Consider the following 20,608-nt stretch of genomic DNA (forward strand, 5'->3'; position numbering starts at 1 on the left):
GGTTTTTTGCCTTGGAAACTTCCATATCATATTGACTATCCTGATGTGTCACCTTTAACATTCAACATTTCTCCACTCTTAAAGGATATCTTAGTTACTCTTTTGGAAGGCAGTTGCTTGATGGGCAAAGCAATTACTGTATACTGTAAATACAGGGTTTAGGGGCAGTGGCGTAGCGTGGGGGTGCAGGGGGGGCCGGCCGCACCGGGTGCAACAACTGGGGGTTAGGGTTAGGGGGCGCAAATCCACAGGTTAGGGGGCGCAAATTACTTGCCTTGCCCCGGGTGCTGACAACCCACGCTACGCCACTGTTTAGGGGGGTGATGCAGGGAAATGCAGAGAATGATTTCCAACTCAAAGTAGCCCAACACAGCACTTGAAACAAAGTGGCTGCTAAGCTACAAAGTAGCAGCAGCAATACAAAAACAACAGATGCTCACCGTTCTACATACTGTAATGCTAGGCACAAGAGTAATTGATAACCTTCTGTGTTGGAAACCATAAGTGGTGGTGGTGGTGGTGTTTTAAATATGGCTCAATGTTTTGGACAGAGAGCCTCCCTCAATAGCACTCATGTGTTAATATTATATGTAAAGTGGTACCTTGGGTTACGAACAGTCCTGCTTACGAACACTTCAGATGACGAACTCCACAAACCCGGAAGTAGGTGTTCTGGGTGGCAAACTTTGCCCCGGGATACAAACGCAATCCACTTCTGGGTTGGGACTGTCGGGTCAAGAATGCTTTGGGTTAAGAACGGACTTCTGGAACGAATTAAGTTCGTAACCTGAGGTACCACTGTATTCATATGCAGCAGAATTACCAAGAGAATGCAGATTTGTTTCCAGGAAAGGGAACAGGTAAGGATTCATGACCCTTTCTTACACTAGCTGCTTCTTTTGACCAGTGACAATTTAGCATGGGCTAGACAGGATGTGCTAAAAACATGAATGGAGGTGTAAGTGAACATCAATGAAATAAGTATAAGGGACATTTTCTCCTTGGAATTTTAGGGACTGACTAACTACACATAATGTTTGGATGACTGCTGAAGTTTTTCAACTTGTATCAGAAAACAATAATAATAATGAAACAATCACTTCAACAAAGTGATATTGTAGTTTGAGCTCTCTAATGTCTGTAAGGAAAAAACATCTCTCTTTGCTTGAGGGTGACTTCCCATTACTGTTGAAACACGACTCTGTGCTATTGAGTATGTACCTCTCTACATGTAAAACATTCTATGAATGATGGCTATGGAGTTTATTATTAATTCAAGAAAAGTCTGAAGAACACAATTTTAACTAAAAACAATGAATTTCATAAATAGGCAAATCAGCCTAATTAAATATATTTACAGTTGGTAAAGATTATTATAATTATAATTAATACTTTGTTGAACTATTAATTGAAATAATCCATTATAAAACATTTTAAAATGTTGCAGTTCAAATTAATCTCTGCTAAAACTTGGAGAAAGGCTACAGTTGGGAAATAATGTTCCCTTACAACTCCTGAATGGCCTTGCTTCACAAATGCAAAATCTTGACGTTTCCTAGGGAATGCTAATCTCTTGTATCATGTTGAAGTCCATGTCCTGTATGATAACTAGGTATTAAATGCTTTACTTTACAATTATCATTATAGACTGTCATATCATTGAGTAAAGAGAACCTGAAGCTTTCTTCCTCGAGTGATATTTGCCAATGCCTCTCTGCAATCGGAAGAAGAGTGCTTTCAATTGAATCATGTGGCACCTTTCACGGTATGCTTTCGATAATGTAGCCCATTTGTGTAATGGAATCAAGAGCATTTTTTCTTGCTAAAGATACGGAACCCAAGTAATTATAAATAGTGGGAGGAATCCAGGTCCCTTTCTACTGCATTAAGTAAAAAAAAAATATTTCCATTGTTAACTTACAGTGAATTTTCATGCTCCTGTTATTTCATGTTTTCAGATATTTTTGATATTCATATATCCTGTTTTGCTAGCAAATACTTAGGATGAAGCACAACTGCTGCAAAAGTAGAGTCCCGTACCCTCTAGCACTGTACTAATTTTGCATGTTGAGATTGTCAGACTAGCACATATGTGAATGGGGCAGTTGGGTTGTGTGGCTATTTGCTGCCTGTCGTATAAAACACCTTCTGTCATAGTGGAGGGGTAAGGTGGTTTGAAATGCCTTTGGGATCCTGCATTAATAGCCATCTGTGGTTTGGTTCTCTCTAAAAAGCCAACCAAATTTTGATAGTAGTCTTTTTCCAACTGTAGGGCAGCATAAGGTGTGCATGTAATATCAGTGGAAGCTGCTTGTAATTTGGATGGGATGAGGAGATGGAGGGGGAGAAAACCGAAAATGTTTTTAATAAGAACATCTGTCTTTGCACCCAGACAGTTGTGATAACTTGTGGAGTGGAAAAGCCTATGAGAGGATTTCACCTTATGAACAGTGCACAGATTACAATTTAAGAGAGCATTCATCTCCAGAGGTGGAAGACTTGGAAGTTGAGAATGGTGAAAATTCTTCTCACACGTATACCATGAATGACAGAAATGGTGATATAAAAGAAATTAAAACCAGCTCAGTGCATGAAAATGTTTGCTGTCAGCATGTTTCAACTCAGGTCACAAACTGTAAAGAGAATAGCAATAACAACAACAGCAAGTGTGTGAATCTTGTCTTAGACACAAAGCCATGTACAAGTGAGTTGGAGGAAGATGCACTGAAAATAAACTGCTCAAGGAAAGTAAAAGCATTTCCAAAGCTACCGTCTGAATCTGAGATAGACCCAAGAACTTTCTTCCCCTTTGTAAGTCATAGCGGACCACTAACAAGGAAACAATATCCATTACAGCCCAAGTCATTATCTCAAGTCAATAATAATGAGAATGCTGCTTTAGAGGGAAACTTAAGTCATTGTGATGGAAATAATGAACTTGGATTAAAAGCAGCAGATTTCCAGGAACCAAATAATAATTTAGATGAATTTTACAAGAGCCCAGAAGTATCTTATCAAATCCACAGACCGACCTGCAATGATAAAAAAGCATATATTCTTCCATACACTTGTATGGGTTCTGAAACTTCAAACAACTATGAACCAGACAAATCAAATTCTGACTGCAAGATACTAAAAAACCATAAATCATGGGAATACTGTGGAGAAACTTCCGCAAGGTCAAATGAAAGCAGTCTGTTGCATATTAACAGGATGACTACGGGGCTTAGAACATTTAATGAAAATGGATGTAGCTCAAGCCTGCTAAGTTCTCCAGAACAAAATCACAGTGAGATGAAAGACTATTATGTTGAAGAGAAACAATATGAAAGCAGGGAGTCAGAAATGAGAAACAGCAAGCAGGTAGTAGAAACAGAAACTTCTTTTTAAAAATTGTCTTAAGTGTGGCATTGAAGGGACATAGTTAATTTGGGGGGATGGTGAGGGTTGTCTTCCTTGGAAACGTCATAACTCGCTTATATTGTGCATGCACTATAGTCAGCAGCAATTAGTTGAGCACTTTCATTATTACCAAAGGATTTAATTAGTAAGGATCTGAACTGAGGTGTGTGGTTGGTGAGCCTTTGATGTTTTGACATTTGTATGGTTAACTTTAATTGAATTGAACTAGTACTATAGATTTAAATTGCACTATACTTTTGTCAGAATAAATTAAAGGTAATTATCTGCAGATAGAAATCATCCTGAGTCACTCAATTTGCAGTCAGTTTTGTAAGAAAAAAAATTCTCTGGTTTCTTTTCTGCAGCTAAGTTAGTGTTGTGTGGCCTTGGCAAGCTACTTATGTAGTGCCTTACCAGGCAGGTGAGCAATCTGCTCTCTCTTCCCTACCACCACTGTGAATTGTCCAAGAAACATTTATGAGAGTAATGCACCAATAGTGGTGAATGGCTCCATCTGAATGACTTGCTTAATAATGACAGCAGCAATGTGGAGGAATTTAAAGCAGTTTAAACATATATTTGCTGTAGTGTCATTAATTTATGTGTGTATTATGATACACTCTCTCTTTTTTGTCATAGCATACATTGAGATATTAAAAATTAGTAGATTCATAAGTAGGTTCAAAATTCTTTGCTGATTTTGGCTAATATATATGAATTAAATTAGTTTGATTCAGTGTGAAGATATTTAGGTTAAAGTCCCCATCTTAGAGATGGAGAAGATTAATTTTCCAGCATATGTTCTCTCTCCCCCCCCCCCCCCGTGTTTCACTTGCATGAGCTTGAGTAAGGTTTGGTATATTAGAGGTGTAATTCTTGCATAAAGGAAAACTTGAATGTTGAGTGCTATGGTTAGATTTCTTCTCTGCTGGTTAATTTTGCTTAAGAAATTGTTCACAGCTAGGAAGAGTCAAATAAACAAAACCTAGAATTTCTAGTAGTATTGCTTTAGAAGCATTTGCAAACTTGTTTTATCTGGCCCTAAATGAAGGTGTGAGACATTTTAGAGACTGCTGCATTGTGGCAAGAGACTACAAGGTTGCGTATTAAAACTTGGTATCAGCAATCTTTTGTAACATACAGGCGTCTCTGATTTTTGTCACTAATCCTTTCATCCTGAATAATTGAAATTATATCTATGCAAGGTTGTTGAGATGCAAGGATATTGAGATAGATACAATAGTTTAGTGTATTATCATGAAAGAGGATATTTTTGAAATTATATAGAGGTGTATTGGGAAAGGTGAAATAGTAAGCAGTGCTATCCTGTTTTGTTTTAACTGAAATCTATTGCAATCCATGTTTAGCTTCCCTTTATTCTACAGTTTTGGGTGCCATAAGGTACATAGGCATTACTTTCTGATTTCCCTCACCCACCACCAAATTACATATTACCACTAATTTTTCAAAGGCTTTGCAATACCAATGATCTTTTCCATTGTGGCATGCATTTCCAAGATTGGGGATTCCATTTCTCATAAGTTGCACAAGAATCATTTTGTAACTTTGATCACGCAGCTCCTTTTGCAGCTGACTTCAATTCATGCAGCTCCATGTGAGCTTTCCCCATTCTCCTCAATGCTGGAGGTGGTGTTTAAAATGTAGTGCTTGTGTGTGTGACATTTTCTTAACCTTAGAGAATATAGAAATCCCCCTGCTTGTGCAGACTTTGGTGTGCTCATTGGAGTCCAGTCCATTGGTTTTGGTGTTCTGTTTTGTCCCATAAATAATGCCTCTCTGCATTTCCTAAGTGGTTAGTATGCCTTCCTTTATGCTATAACCTTGCTTTCTTTATTCTCTGCCAAACATTGCCAAACCTGTTTGCCTGCTGGCTTCAAAACTGTATCTTTAGAATTCTTTTAAATGGCTTTTTCTTTGCAATTCTCAAATAAACACTTTTATCAATTCAAGCGTGACTGGAGCTCCTTTTTCCTCTAACCTACATAATTCCAGCCTTTATATCTCATCTCTTTTCATGCAGTTGCTAGAGTGTTTAGTGTGGGAAGCTACAGCTTGTGTGTGCATTCTTTCTATTGCTTTGTGCCAGTGGCCTTAAACCCTTTAAAGTGACAGAAGTGAAAATGAAGTAAAATTTGCGCACCACCTTAAACTACAGTTAAGCTAAACTGGTATAAAGGTGAAACAAAATAAAAAAATCCCTTCCAGTAGCACCTTAGTGACCAACTAAGTTTGTTATTGGTATGAGCTTTCATACCAATAACAAACTTAGCTGGTCTCTAAGGTGCTATTGGAAGGAATTTTTTTGTTTTGTTTCGACTGCGGCAGACCAACACGGCAACCTACCTGTAATGGGTATAAAGGTGAACTCATAGTGTGCTGATGCATGTTGTTGCTGAAATCATGGTTGCTTTGCTTCTCCCCCACTACAAATGCAACACTGGGAATTTGGTCACATTACACCATACAATTTGGACATTTTAGAGCACACATGGTTTCCCCTCCAAAACATCCTGCAAATTTAAATTTGTTTAGGGTGGTGCTGATTGTAGGTCTGCGATAGGTGAGCTACAGTTTCCCCTCCGAAAAATGACCATGTTCTAAATCAGTGTTCCCCAACCTTGGGCCTCCAGCTGTTTTTGGACTACAACTCCCATCATCCCTCGCTAGCAAGACCAGTGGTCAAGGATGATGGGAATTGTAGTCCAAAAACAGCTGGAGGCCCAAGGTTGGGGAACACTGTTCTAAATGTCCTGCATTCCAGATGTACTCATGGAAAGAGTATCTGAAAAAATTACTCTGTGATTTGGTCTTGCAGTAAAATTGTGTTTGATGTTTTTAAACAAAGGAACAAAGCAAATGTATTTTAAAAAAAAGCGACAAGAATTGTTTCATTTAAAAAACAAACCCCTGAAATTCAGTACTTGGTTTTGATTTATCCCTTTATAACAATTATGTTTTATGCAGCTCACCTATAAAGAGATGGTAGGTCTGAAGTGTTTTGACATCTGCTTTAGTATTATAAGGATGCATAAAAGGCAGATAATTTTAACCTCAGTGGATCAGCAAAGACATATGTTTATCCTGTGCTGCAATATGAGTTTGCAGTAACATGTAATTCATGTTCAGTAAACTTCTCAGTAACCCCTCTCTGATGTCTTACTGGAGAGTCAAATGCTGCCTTTTGTATAAAGAAAAGGGAATATTAAAAATTGAGCAGGTCAGGGAAAAGGTAAGGCCTTCTACTTGGCATGTTGGTTTTATAAATATAGGGGGTTTTTGTCATATGGCAGCAGTTAAAGCTACAGCTCTTACAGTCTTGACATCTTAAGAATCCAGCAACAGAAAACACCATGCGAGATTGCTGACTTTGTAGTTTGGCTCTCGGTGCTATCAACCTGTTTCTGTGAAATATATAAGTAATACCAATCTTTTTGTTGGAGCAGTAAGTTAATATCCTGCTAACTTCGCTAGCGATGTTTCATATATTCTGGGAATAAAAGGCTTGCCACAAAATACTTATCTTTCCATATCATTTTTGCTTGTTTCACAGGAGAGCTCTAAGTAGTGATGAAGCTTTTAAAGTAAGATGTACAAAGCACAGCTGCCAAGGTAGATCAAGTTTTAGAGCAGGCAGGTTAGAGATGACAGATATAGCTGAAGAGGTTCTGACATGTTGCAAAGAATAGACTGGAGTTTTATTAAGGACAAAAATAGCCTATTCTCCTCTTCTGTTGTCTTTTACAAAGTTTAATTTCAATTGAATCTTATTTCGAAAGTTGAGACCTTCTTGAAATGCTGCTAGATTTGGAGAGGTTAAACAGGATACATTAGGTAGCATTTGCTAATCAATAGAGGTCCCAATCGTTGTGCAAATGGTCAGACATTTCCCCTACTTTCCCTAAACACTCTAATAGTTGGAGCGCTCTACAGTGGAACCGGTTACTTTTTTAAGTTTCTCCTAGTTCTTTGTATATATCTATTAATTTCATTTTTGTCTGTGGGGGAAACTTCTCTTCATATGCCAGTGGAAAAGGAATAAAACTATGATCTTGAATCAGTGAATTTGGCTTCAGAAATGCTTTTTGTCTCTTAACTGTCCTTAATATTTTGTTTTCAGTCTGTTTTTCTGAAACGTCTCTTAACACAGTATGACAAACCACTGAAAGACTATGAGCTCTGGGCTTTATGCCATGAATGCTTGCTTGCTATGGAAACCTATACAATTTATCCAGGTAGGTCTTCCTTAATCTCTTCTTTTTACACTGATTTATTTCATTAACTTGACATTAAGGGCACATCTTTCTGCAAACAGGTGTCTGGGCCCTGGTGAGGAGAAGGTGGATTGGCATTTGGGGCGTACACATTGATCTATGGTTTATAAATTATGGCCAGTGCTATGTGGCATGCCAAGAGGTGGGGGCAGCTGAGAAGAAGGTTATCTTCTGATGGTTGTGATACCACTGGGCAGTCAGACAGGGAGCAATGGCTGTTGGAAAAACCCTGGTGCCTGCTTCCCATCCTTAAGAGTTTATTGAGACAGCCAGCTGGCTCATCATCTGTTGTAAGGATATAAGTATGTAGGGTATCCCATCCCACCTGAACTTGAGAAGAAGAGATCTCCAAGTGGAAATTTGTTTCTACTCATGGGTCTCTTTGTTAGGGAGGAAGTCAAAATAGGCAAATTTTGTTCTACAAGGGAAGATGGGGCAAGTCAGTGTCTTGTAGAGCATTCATTTTTTGGGAAAGGAGGTTTGTTTGTTTTTAACAAACTTTCTTCCATTATTATGTCAGAATATTATGTACTGCCTTATGATATCTTTTGTGATACTGCGAGGCCCACAACGTTTAGATGTACTTAATTGCTGCTATATTTTGTTTTGCTTTTGTCTGAACAATCCCTGTAGCACAAATCTCTGAACGACTCAAGTATAATTTATTTTAGAATATATACAGTCCCACAAATGAGTTTATGGAAGCAAGACTTTGTTATTTTCTCAGCAGTTCTAATATTTGAAATACCTGTTTTTCAGCATACTTGTGTTTAGACTCTGTCTTGATTAACAGTGATGGAAGTGTTCAGTTTGTTCCACCTGAAAGTGAAGGTAATTTAGCATGCTGCTAATTTTATGAATTTCTATTTATTTTTGTCACCAAGATTAAAATAGATTTATTTTTTTAATACTTTAGGCTCATATGATATGTTTTATTTGGCTCCTGAGACAGAGGAAGAGGATTATGTTACTGAAAAGGTATGGTGACATGTTACAAATATGGCTGTTTCCTTTAAAAGTTAAATAGAAGAACATCTTTAAAGAAAATAATGGGCACATTTTCTGGTTTGCAGAGATGCTTGTGGTGCCAAGATAGCCCCATCTTATACTATATTTACACAGTAGTTTCCCATAGCACCTTAGAGTACTATCTTATGCTTTTAAAAAATTTTTGGAAAACCTTTATCTTAGCCAATACTTTAGTCACTAGAATATTTAATGCAACGAAAAAGGTATTTAAGAGTCTTCCCCTCACCTTAAGTATCAAAACAGACTTGACATTATTCTCACAATTACTAATATTTTTTAAAGTAATTAGTTGCTGCAAGGGCCTTACAATCTGGATCAGAATCTCTCTCTGTGTGTATGTGTGTGTAAAGGGCAGTTTAACTTTTGTTCCATTATGGATTGGGGATTCTTGCTGCTCCTGTTTTACTCTTTCAAAAAAATATTAATTATAATATTGCCACATCTTCTTTCTAGCTTCTAGTTCAAGCAGTACAGGTTTGGCTGTGACATTAGACTTCATTTATTGTAGCTTGAGGCAAACTCAAAACTGAAAGTGAAAGTTGTGGCACTGTACTCGAGATCTGTAAACAATAGTGCAAAGTAAAGTTTTTACATTTTAAAAACATTTCAAATTAACATCATTTTGTGGATGTTTTGAAAGAATCGCCAAGTGGTAGCACAATATGTTGTTCTGATTAATTTTAGTGTAATTGCGTTTGGAGAATATAAAGGCCAAACTAGGCTTAATGTTTGTTATGTAGTGTGGTATTTCTCAATTCATTTTTGTTAATAGTCAGCGTCTAGCACAGGCGTCAGCAAACATTTTCAGCAGGTAGCCGTCCACTGTCCCTCAGACCTTGTGGGGAGCCGGACTATCTTTTTTTTTGGGGGGGGATGAACGAATTCCTATGCCCCTCAAATAACCAAGAGATGCATTTTAAATAAAAGGACACATTCTACTCATGTAAAAACGCGCGGATTCCTAGACCGTCTGTGGACTGGATTGAGAAGGCGATTGGGCCGAATCCAGCCCCCGGGCCTTAGTTTGCCTACCCATGGCCTAGCCAGAGGAGCTGCACTGAGACCATGGCATGGGTGGTGATGGTGGGCTTTTTTTAACCCTTTGAGTTTGTTGTCGCTCTAATGGGAATCAGACCTCCATTGCCAATAGCTGGCTGGAGGGTGCCTGAAACCAAAGTGGGGCAAAGGGTTAATTTCCCTGCCCTTACACTTCTGATTTGGGTCCCTTGCCCCCAGTGCCTGCTATTTGTTTAATCAAGGCACTGTGGCCACAAACTATGTGACAAAATGTGAAGTTTAGTTTGGCCCCAAGAGCATGGGTGAAATTGACTTCTGTTCTGCTATCTTAATGGCGGTTAAGCATTAATGGAACATTTTCCTATGCTGATCAGATGTTTTGTGTGCAATATATATGCATTTGTTGCACATAAGCTTCTCATCTCAAGCTAGCGCTTTGAGTACAATATCTCCTACACCCAAATATGAACTATTGTATACAGTGGTACCTCGGGTTACAAACGCTTCAGGTTACAGACTCCGCTATCCTGGAAGTAGTACCTTGGGTTAATAACTTTACCTCAGGATGAGAACAGAAATTGCACGCTGGCGATGCAGCGGCAGCGGGAGGCCCCATTAGCTAAAGTGGTGCTTCAGGTTAAGAACAGTTTCAGGTTAAGAACGGACCTCCGGAACGAATTAAGTTCTTAACCAGAAGTACCACTGTATATTTGAAAACAATATATGACGCATTGACAGGGAGCATTCATTGCTGCTGCAGATTGCTGTCTGCATTATCGTGTGAACATCGCAATGAGAAAGCTTCCCTTTTCTTTTCCCTCCCCCCATAGCCAGCTATGCTGTTTTACAAACCTTTTCCTTTCTATTTAATTTTGTACGCTTTAATTCTTTTTGGAGGCTTTGTGTTATTCTGCTATGTTATGTCTGTTCTACACAGCACATCTAGTCGGATTTTAGATACCTCCAAAGTCTTGAACTGCAACAGTGCTTTCTCCCTCCAGGTTGCTTTTGTGTTACTTTCAGAACTGACGATTCAGTGGTACTAACTCAGTGGTGACCAACGTGTGCTTGTGGCATGCTTTCGGTGACCATGAAGGAAGGTGCATAGTTATGCTATGCTGTGCCCTGACCTCAGGTATGCCTGGGGTTGGCTCAGTTGCCTGTGCCGATGCCAGAAGGAATGTCAGCACAGCCATTTGTAGATTGTGCTTTTAGTGAATACCCATCCTTGCGCTGGAGACCTGAAATTGGCTGCTTTAAGTATATGTATTTAAGAGCAGGGTTCAATCTGAGTGGGAGTCGTCCAGTGACTTGGTTGCCTATTCACTGTGCCATTTCCAACAGGTCTGTATTTACTGTATTGCTGCAATTTTGTGGAGAGCTGCAAAACATAATTTCCCACCTGATCACAAAATAGTGTTGCCAAGGAAACTGAAGAATTTTCTTCTGGATATGGCTAGACGAAAATCAGAAGACAGGCCTTCTCTGGCAGATGCAATTAAGGTGATTTAAATTAAGCAATTTCTTTTTTTTCCAAAAATTGTAAAAATGTATTTTATTCCTGCAAATTATTCTGGTACTGAAGATAAATTTCTTTTTTCGGTAACAACTCTAAATTAAGGAGTTGATAACTGTACTCGGTTTCATTCCTTAGTGGCTCCATTGAGAACCAAGGTGTGGCGTTTTGTTGTTGTTTAAAAACAATATTGAAAGATAGCAACTTCAGATTAGTTGTGATAAAATAATACTCCTAAATTTAAAATTATTTGCAAAATTATTTCTAATTTTTGCACCTATCCTCTGTCTAATACTAACTACTTCAAAATGCTGTTTTCTAGACATGTGATAGCTATCTTCTTGAACAAAGAATAAGCAGCAAGAAAGTTCTGGCATGTTTAACCAGATCTGCCTTTCAGGTATGAGTATTTACCTTCATGTGTTCAGGAATAAATAAATAAATGAGAATTCCCATGAAGCTTCTTAGAACTAGATTTGGCTCCATGAAACTCTTCTGTCACCTCCCATTTCTGCAATGTCTTGGTTAAATAGATTTAACATAACAGATCGATGTAATTAAGATTTCTTTTTAACTCCATATGTAAATGTGTAAAGCTTCTCTCATGTTTATGTAAACTGCTCCTGAATCCTAACAACCACATCTACAATAACAACACTCCACAGAAGCACTAGCGCTGGCTGTTCAAAAACCATTAAAGATGTGCCATATCTCAAATATCTTGGAGCACATCTCCTCCGTTTGTCCACGAAACTCTTGCTTAATTAAAGACAAGTTAAGATTTCTGTCAGCATTGTACATTTTGCTGCAATATCTGGAGCTGCTTTACATGTGTTACAGAATCCTGCCTGCATTATATACTGGGAGTAGCTCTTCTGCAAACTGGCCTACCTCCCAATTGGAAAAGTTTCATCAGCTAGTAATTTTCAAACCAGTGCTGTTGGGGCATGACTTGGTGGCAGATGTCCAATTAGAAATCTTTATGTTGGCTGTCCCTCCACTATTATTTCCACTTCTCCCACATCAAGATGGAATACTGTCATATTTTAACATTTTCTCTGTTTTGTGTTGTGTTTCTATACAAAGAATAGAATCTAATCAAAGCAAACACAACTCTGTATATAATGAATGTATAATATGCACTGACTGTCCCAATGCAATTGGTATTGTGACTCAAAATAATATTATATTATAATAATACCAATACAGAATTGTGTTTGTTTTGATGTGTTTCTAAAACAAGCCTGGATGAGAATAGCTTATGTCCTCTGAGTAGCTCTTGCGCTGCATTCCTTCAAACCTCTTTCTACTGTCTAGTCTTTCCTGGCCTTGTATTATGCTGGAATCTATACTGTACTTTTGGAAGCTGACAAGTTTCAAACTGTATGAGTCAAACTGTATGAGGTCAGCATTGGCTTCTAGTGTTCAAGCTCCATTAATTAAAAACCCAGGAGCCACATAACGTTATGCTTGGCTCAAGTAAGGGTATTTTTTAGAGCAGAAAGAGAGTTTGATATACCAGGCTAGTGGCTCTCCTGATTAAAGAACTTGTTCTACAAAAATGGCAAGAATGTGTGGGAAAGAGGTGCCTGGAAAGATAGCACCCTCCCTCTTCGCTTTTCTTGCTTGTTGCTATGGCAGCAGAATTGGAGCATGCTGGAATATGACCAAGAGATGCTTAGCCTTTTATAGGATAAGTACCCTCAGTGGTTTTAGGGTAGCCTTAGACTTTGACAACGGCCATTTTGTCTGCCAGTTGACTCAAATGACCAAGAAGTGTACTAGTGACCTACAATTGCTTATTCGACTTCTCTCCAACCTCCCAGTGCATTTGGGAAATTAAATGCCGCATTCCACACGTCCTTTTATTTCTAGTGCATTTGTTTTTGGGAGTGGGGGGGATTCAAACCTGGTGATGCATTTCTTCCAGGGAATATGTGCAGAAAATGTAGCTATTATTAATCCAGAGCAAGTTTCAACAATATTTCACAATAGGAAGGAACAATTATGGCTGGTCTAGAAATATAAACGACATTGGGCTCAAGGACTTCGCTCTATGCTTTTATTCTTTTGACTCCTTTGAAATTGGAAGTATTAAGTGTGTTGAGCCCTCAGGAAAGAGCAGAAGAAAGCTTGTGCAAATAAATGTTTGTCTTTATCACTGTGTGCTTTAAAAGACAATTTATAATGCATTTGTGTTTTTTGTTTTTTACTCTTTGGCTGTTAGGCTTTCAAAGAAGCGGATTCTTTTAATGATAGCATGCCTTTTGATTTACAAAGTGAGAGAAGTTCAGTGGATGAAAACTTAGGTGAGTATACCTGTAGGCATTCCTGCATTTTTATTTTGGGAAGACGCTATTAGGTAATGTGTCCAGTCATTTTGGAAATATTTTTCTTATGTAAGCAATTGTACATCCTGCCTTTATGCTAAATGCATACTTTTGTCTTTGTCTTCACCTTGTTGCATATTCAGGATTTTTACCTATGAGCAATGAAAGCAAACTAATAGCAGTGAAAGGACCAGTCCCCTGCCAGCCTTCTTTGAACAGAGAAAGTACCATATTGCCAAGTGCTTTCACTTCTACAGCAACCCATTTCAAGCCTATTATTCTACATCAAAACATTGATATTAAAAAGTAAGTGTGTTGATGTAATGTCCAGAAAGTACATTTTGCGATGCAAAATGAGATTTTAGTATTGTTTTAATATTCTTCCTTCTTTTTGACTGAGATGAAGCCATTTTGGCCTGGTTTGGTGTTCTGAACATCATTTTTCAGCAAGGTGCCATGTAGATTTCCTGCTTTTTCTAGTATAATAAGAGCATAAGGATTACTAGATCAGACCAAGAATCATTCAGATTGCCCACGGAGGCAAGTCAGATGTCCATCCTTGGCATTTGCAATAGCTGTGGTACCGTCATATGGAATTTCCATTTTGCTAACGTGTGTTTGAGGCTATACTTGGTCGGAAGAGGAATTTCATTTCATTTTAATGCCATAAATTGAAACAGTGCCTTATTTATAGGAAAAATACCACACCAGTAGTTTTGACATCAGATGCAAAGCGCAGGCAATTTAGGGTGCTAGACCTTTAAATATCCTAGTATTAAACACTCGCAATGTGATTCCCACACTTCTATCCCCTCTCAGTGAAAAGACCACAAACTTAAATAAGTTTAAATATTTTACTTACAGCAATCATAGGTCACTCATGCATCATTCAGTGCTGTAGCAGAAACAACACAGGTAAAAACTTACGGAGTACAAAAATACAAAAGATGGTTTTCAAAATTGGTTTCTGGAGCTTGGGAGTTCCAGCCTCATGCCTCTGGTCAGTTACATGGTTCGATCAAGAGGGGTGTGGAAACAGGAAACAACCCTTAATCCTCCCTCCCTGAAGATGAGGGAGCATGACCTAGCCGAGTCTTCTCTAGCAATTTACAGTTCTGTGGTCCTTAACCACTTCATTTACTAACTAGCATAGACATGCCTTGTTAGGTTTGACTGCAAAATCTCCCACAGGTATAATTTTAAGAATTATTTGCAGTAGAATTATTACTCCCACCCTTCCCCCAGTACTCTTATTGTGGGCCATTCCTACTACAAAAGAAAAACCTCCTTTCATTGTTTTGGCTGTTTCTAACTCTTCAGACTCAAACAGTGATTTTTATTTTGCTTAATGTATGAGAAGTAATGTACCTTGTTGATATCACCTTGAAACAATTTTCTCTTACATCCGTATTGAAAAGGAAAGCAGCATTTCATCTTAACTGCCATGCCTAATAGCTATTGATGCACCTATTAAGAGTCATTGAGCCTGGTATCCATCATTACATTTTGGTAATTAATTGTAAGATTATTCATTCTGTGAGGGGGGGAAATCTTTTATATGTTCTAAACCTACTACCAATAAAATTGATTGAATTAGCTTGATGGTTATATTGGGAAAGAAATATTGTTCTGTCTCTCCATGCAAGTTAAAATTCTACAAACCTCTATTATGTCTTTTCTTAGCCATATATAGGGCAAATAACAACAAAGATTAAACAGGAACTAGGGAGGGGATTCAGAGTAGATACGTTCAGAGTTGTCACTGAAACACAGAAACAGTTACAGTGGTACCTCTGGTTGCGAACGGGATCCGTTCTGGAAGCCCGTTCGCAACATGAAAAGAATGCAACCCGCAGCGGCATGTCTGCGCACACGCGGGTTGCGATTCGCCGCTTCTGCGTATGCGCATGACGTCATTTTGCACTTCTGCGCGAGTGGCAAAATCCGGAAGTAACCCTTTCTGGTACTTCCGGGTCGCCACGGGACGTAACCTGAAAGAACGTAACATGAAGTGGACGTAACATGAGGTATGACTGTATTAAGAAGACTTTGGTGTGGAAGGTAAGAGTACAGCAGATTGTGGATGGGTCAGTGTGATGTGTCAAATTCCTGCAACTGTTTTGCATAAAATATCTTGTTTTTCAGAGGTACTGCTGCATCCTCAGTGATACAATGTGGAATGACTATGGAAAGTGGTGTGCCTGTGGATTTTAAAAATTCAGTACGTTTAAATATTGATTCTGAAAGCAAGATGGATGAGGACTCTGATTTGCCAGCAGTCTGTGTTACTACATCTTGTATTCTGGAGCAGGATAAACAAGGATTGGAAGCATCACTTCCGACTGGTGCAGAGGAGCCAAAAACAAACAGTGCTAGCTCAGGCATGGCAAAATTACTCTTATTCTCTGAAGCCTCATGTCCTTCTCAAGGGAAGTGTCCTTCCTCAAGCGATCCTAACTGCACCGTGTCTTCTAGTATGGCTTTTATAAACAATTTCCTTTTGAAGCAGGACCCAGTCACAAGGGTGTTAACCCTCGTACCAGTCCAGATTGCTATATCAGAGCAAATACCGAATAAGCCTCTTCATTCAAAAACAGCTTACAGTTGTTGTCCCAGTTTACACGTCCTCCTTTCGGATTCTATAGTGAACTATGATGTTGACAAAGCGTTGCAAAGCACTTCACCCACGAACCATCTGAGGAATTGCGAGACTAGTAACGCACGGCATGAATGTCTGGACATGAAACTGAAGATTAATAGTTTACCCCTAACTACAGTTAACAAAGAGCCTGAAACCAGGTATCCTGAAAAGAATCTGTCCCTAACGTTTTGTGAGGAATGCAATACAGATGCAAGGAATAATGACCCTTTATCAAATCACTCGTCGCTTGCCTCTGGGGAATCAAGTCCTCCTTGTTCACTGAACCTGGAAACCTCTCTCCATAATAATGGGATAAATGAAAATTTCTTGAAGAAAGTGGTGCATCTTATCCAAGAAGAGTTTGCATCTGGTAGTCATCTGATGAATACAGTTGGAGCTCTGGCCATAGGTAGGCATTTAATACTTGGAATCACATCATAGATGCAAAAATATATTCTAGACCATGCTCAAATAGAGATTCTGGTGGCTTTGTGCAAGGCATGGTCTTGATGGTTATTTTTAATTAAAGTTGGCATGTGCAGATCCCAAGAGTTCTCCTGTACCATTGAAAGTGGTTTTTGTTTTTAATATGACCTGAATAGTTCCAGTGGTTCTGATTTCTTCCTTTATCTGATTTCATCTGTGTAAAGGGGAAAGCCTATTCTAGATAAGAATTTTTGAAGCTCTTGTTTTATTTATATACATTTGTATCCTGCCCTTCCTTCAAGGAACTTAAGATAATAATAATAATAATAATAATAATAATAATAATAATAATAATAATATTTATAACCCGCCCATCTGGCTGCATTTCCCCAGCCACTCTGGGCAGCTTCCAACAAAAGATTAAAAATACATTAAAACATAAGTCATTAAAAACTTCCCTAAACAGGGCTGCATTCAGATGTCTTCTAAACGTCAGATAGTTGCTTGATTGGAGGGCATTCCACAGGGTGGGTGCCACCATCAAGAAGGCCCTCTGTCTGGTTCCCTGTAACTTCGTTTCTCGCAGGGAGGGAACCGCCAGAAGGCCCTTGGAGCTGGACCTCAGTGTCCAGGTTGAACGATGGGGGTGGAGACGCTCCGTCAGGTATACTGGGCCGAGGCCGTTTAGGGCTTTGAAGGTCACCACCAACACTTTGAATTTTGCTTAGAAGCATACTAGGAGCCAATGTAGGTCTTTTAATACAGGTGTTACATGATTTTATCCTCCCAACAACCTTGTAAGTAGGTTACCCTGAGACATGGTAAGCAGTCCCAGGGTCACTTACCATGAGATCGGTCTTTGAGCTTGTCCCCTCCTTAAAATATGTTCACAAAATGTTGCAGGCATGCAGGAGAGAATAGGTCACTTATAATCAGTAATGTAGCCAGTCGGTTGCTGCGATAATTGGTGCAGCCATTCATATGTGATATTTCACACTGCAATAGGCATACTAATTTGGTTGAACTATATTTTCCCAGTGACAGATTGTTTACTTAGTCCTATACCTTAATTAGTTGGGGTATTTCCCCCCCATATTTCATTTTGAATCAAAATCCAAGTGCTTTGGACATTCCTTGATCAAAGGAACAATAACTTGCTATTTATTCAATTTCTTATCTTCTCTTCACCATGAGTCCTAGGGTGGGTTGCAACCATTTAAAAATACAATATTAAAATCAACAAAGCTTCTTTGCCCAACAAAGCTTCACAAAACATATTGATAACCACGTAAGAGATTTGCTGTCTCCCCCTTCCCGATTTAATTCACATTTTTTAAAATGTCTTGAACCAGGTAAATATATTTACAGCTTAAAGGATCTCAAATATAAAACTTTCTGTAATGCAATCTCCGAAAAATTTTGCGGCCTTTTCTGGGAAGAAAAACTACTAGCAAAACTGTATGATGCAGCAAATGGTAAAACTGTTATATTTGCAAGGTAAGTGACTCTTCTCTTATCTGTTAGAATATGTGTTGGTGTTTGTTCTCTGGCTTGAGTTCTGAATGAGGCACTGGAACTCTCTAGAACTTCTTCACTGATCTAATGATTGAGGAAACTGAGTATGTTTAGCCTGGGACAGAGGAAACTGAGAGGAGATGTCACAAGGAAGATGGACCAAGCTTCTCCTGCTCTGAAGGGTAGGACTCGAACCAATGGATTCAAGTTTCAAGAAAGGCGATTCCAATTAATCAAGAAGAACTTTCTGTCTGACAGTGGAACAGACTGCTTCAGGGGGTAGTGGGTGGGCTCTCCTTTCTTGGAAGTTTTTAAGCAAATGTTGGCTGGCCATCTGTCATGGATGATGTAGTTGACATCCCTACATTTCAGGGGGTTGGACTAGATGACTATCGGAGCGCATTTGAACTCTACAGTTCTGTGATTCTATGAACTTCCTTGGCTTTTGACATTGACTCCTAAACTACCATTCCTGGGTTGGATCCTGACATTTCATCTAATTATTAAGTCAGGGAAACTTAACCAAGTGGGAAATGCATTTTTAAAAAGGAAAGGATTTTAGCATTTAAGAATTATGCAGGAGCTTGAATTGGCTGGTATATCTGTATGGACATAAACATGACTGTTCTGTTGTAAAAATGAATAAACCCATGAGAGGCTATAAACCACTCAGAAGTTGTGACTGCAAGCTGGAATCTCTCTTGTTCACACTATGCAGTTTGTTCTCTAGAGCCTGGTTATAGTGTATCTAACTTTAAAACTTCATTAAGAATATAATGAAGATATTTCTTAATTTCGGTGTTGAGTGCAAAAAGAAAAAGACGATGACTCAAAACATATGGTTGGCATTTCATAACAATTTATATCATGAATCCCTCTAGTTTTGCTTAATGTTTCTCATGACTAATGTGGTACATAGGAGGCTTTAATGAAGTCTGATAATATACTGGTGTCTATTCCCTGTTGGCAATGTTTTGGAAAATGGCTTTTTGTTGTTTTTTTTTTATATAATATTTTTTATTAGTTTTACAAAAGTTTTTATAACAGACAAACACAAAAAAGAAAACAAACAAACAAACAAATATAATTTCATAATGTCATTTCATAAACTTCTTTCCTCGGACTTCCCCATACCTCCCCTTTCTGCATCCTCATGTCCAAATTTTATAGCAACTTATAAATGTTTTTTCCAACTCTAATTCGTCATAGTCCTTTCTTATTCTAATCTTATATTACTGCAACCCTTTCTCTCTATAGAATCTCGACATTCTAAACTTCATCAAGTTTATAGTAGTCCTTAAGATAAATCTTGAATTTCTTCCAATCTTCTTCCGCAGTCTCCTTTCCCTGGTCTCGAATTCTGCTCGTCATTTCCGCCAATGTCATATAGTCAATCACTTTCATCTGCCATTCTTCCACGGTGGGTAGATCTTGTGTCTTCCAATACTTTGCGATCAGTATTCTTGCTGCTGTAGTTGCGTACATAAAGAAAGTTCTATCCTTTTTTTGCACCAATTGGCCGACAATGCCCAAGAGAAAGGCCTCTGGTTTCTTAAGAAAGGTATATTTAAATACCTTTTTCATTTCATTATATATCATCTCCCAGAAGACCTTAATCTTCGGGCATGTCCACCAAAGATGATAAAAAGTACCTTCAGTTTCCTTACATTTCCAGCATTTATTGTCAGGCAAATGGTAAATTTTTGCTAGCTTAACTGGGGTCATGTACCACCTGTATACCATTTTCATCACATTTTCCTTTAAGGCACTACATGCCGTAAATTTAATTCCGGTGTTCCACAACCTTTCCCAGTCAGCAGACATAATATTATGACCAATGTCCTGTGCCCACTTAATCATAGCTGATTTAACTATTTCATCTTGTGTGTTCCATTTCAACAGCAAGTTATACATTCTTGACAAATTCTTAGTATTGGGTTCTAGCAGTTCTGTCTCGAGTTTTGATTTTTCCACCTGGAAGCCAATTTTCCTGTCTTGTTTAAAAACCTCCGTTATTTGATAATAGTGGAGCCAATCTTGTACTTTGGGTTTTAGTTTCTCATGGCTCTTTAATTTCAGTTTCTCTCCATCCTGTTCTAAAATCTCACAATACTTTGGCCATCCGACCTCCATATTAACTTTCTTATGGGCCTTCGCCTCTAAGGGTGACAACCATCTAGGGGTTTTGTTTTCCAGCAGATCTTTATATCTCATCCAAACATTGAACAACGCTTTCCTTACAATGTGATTTTTAAAGGCACTATGCACTTTGATTTTGTCATACCATAAATATGCATGCCAACCGAATGCATTATTGAAACCTTCTAAGTCCAAGATATCTGTATTCTCGAGGAGCATCCACTCTTTCAGCCAGCAGAATGCTGCTGCCTCATAGTACAATTTTAAGTCCGGCAGGGCAAATCCCCCTCTTTCTCTTGCA

The 20,608-nt window shown here is 38.5% G+C and overlaps 1 protein-coding gene across 10 annotated transcripts in view; it reads left to right on the forward strand.

Moving 5' to 3' along the window:
- Positions 1-20,608, forward strand: part of KNDC1 (kinase non-catalytic C-lobe domain containing 1) — a 79,061-nt gene that overhangs the window by 32,659 nt on the left and 25,794 nt on the right. For 8 of the 10 annotated variants that reach the window (XR_014220267.1, XM_082224872.1, XM_082224873.1 and 5 more), the window contains 11 exons: positions 1,648-1,765; positions 2,393-3,363; positions 7,541-7,655; positions 8,454-8,525; positions 8,611-8,672; positions 11,085-11,243; positions 11,579-11,656; positions 13,484-13,565; positions 13,730-13,892; positions 15,732-16,636; positions 18,006-18,150. Coding sequence is in view for 9 of the 10 variants with exons in the window: in XM_082224872.1 (XP_082080998.1) it covers positions 1,648-1,765; positions 2,393-3,363; positions 7,541-7,655; positions 8,454-8,525; positions 8,611-8,672; positions 11,085-11,243; positions 11,579-11,656; positions 13,484-13,565; positions 13,730-13,892; positions 15,732-16,636; positions 18,006-18,150 (2,870 nt within the window). In the remaining variant the exon portion in view is untranslated. The remainder of the gene's footprint in view (positions 1-1,647; positions 1,766-2,392; positions 3,364-7,540; positions 7,656-8,453; positions 8,526-8,610; positions 8,673-11,084; positions 11,244-11,578; positions 11,657-13,483; positions 13,566-13,729; positions 13,893-15,731; positions 16,637-18,005; positions 18,151-20,608) is intronic. The other 2 variants (XM_082224877.1, XM_082224870.1) reach the window with 2 other exon arrangements.

This window comes from Podarcis vaucheri (genome assembly GCF_965113315.1).
Source record: "Podarcis vaucheri genome assembly, chromosome: 5".
In the NCBI taxonomy this organism is placed as follows: Eukaryota; Metazoa; Chordata; class Lepidosauria; order Squamata; family Lacertidae; genus Podarcis; species Podarcis vaucheri.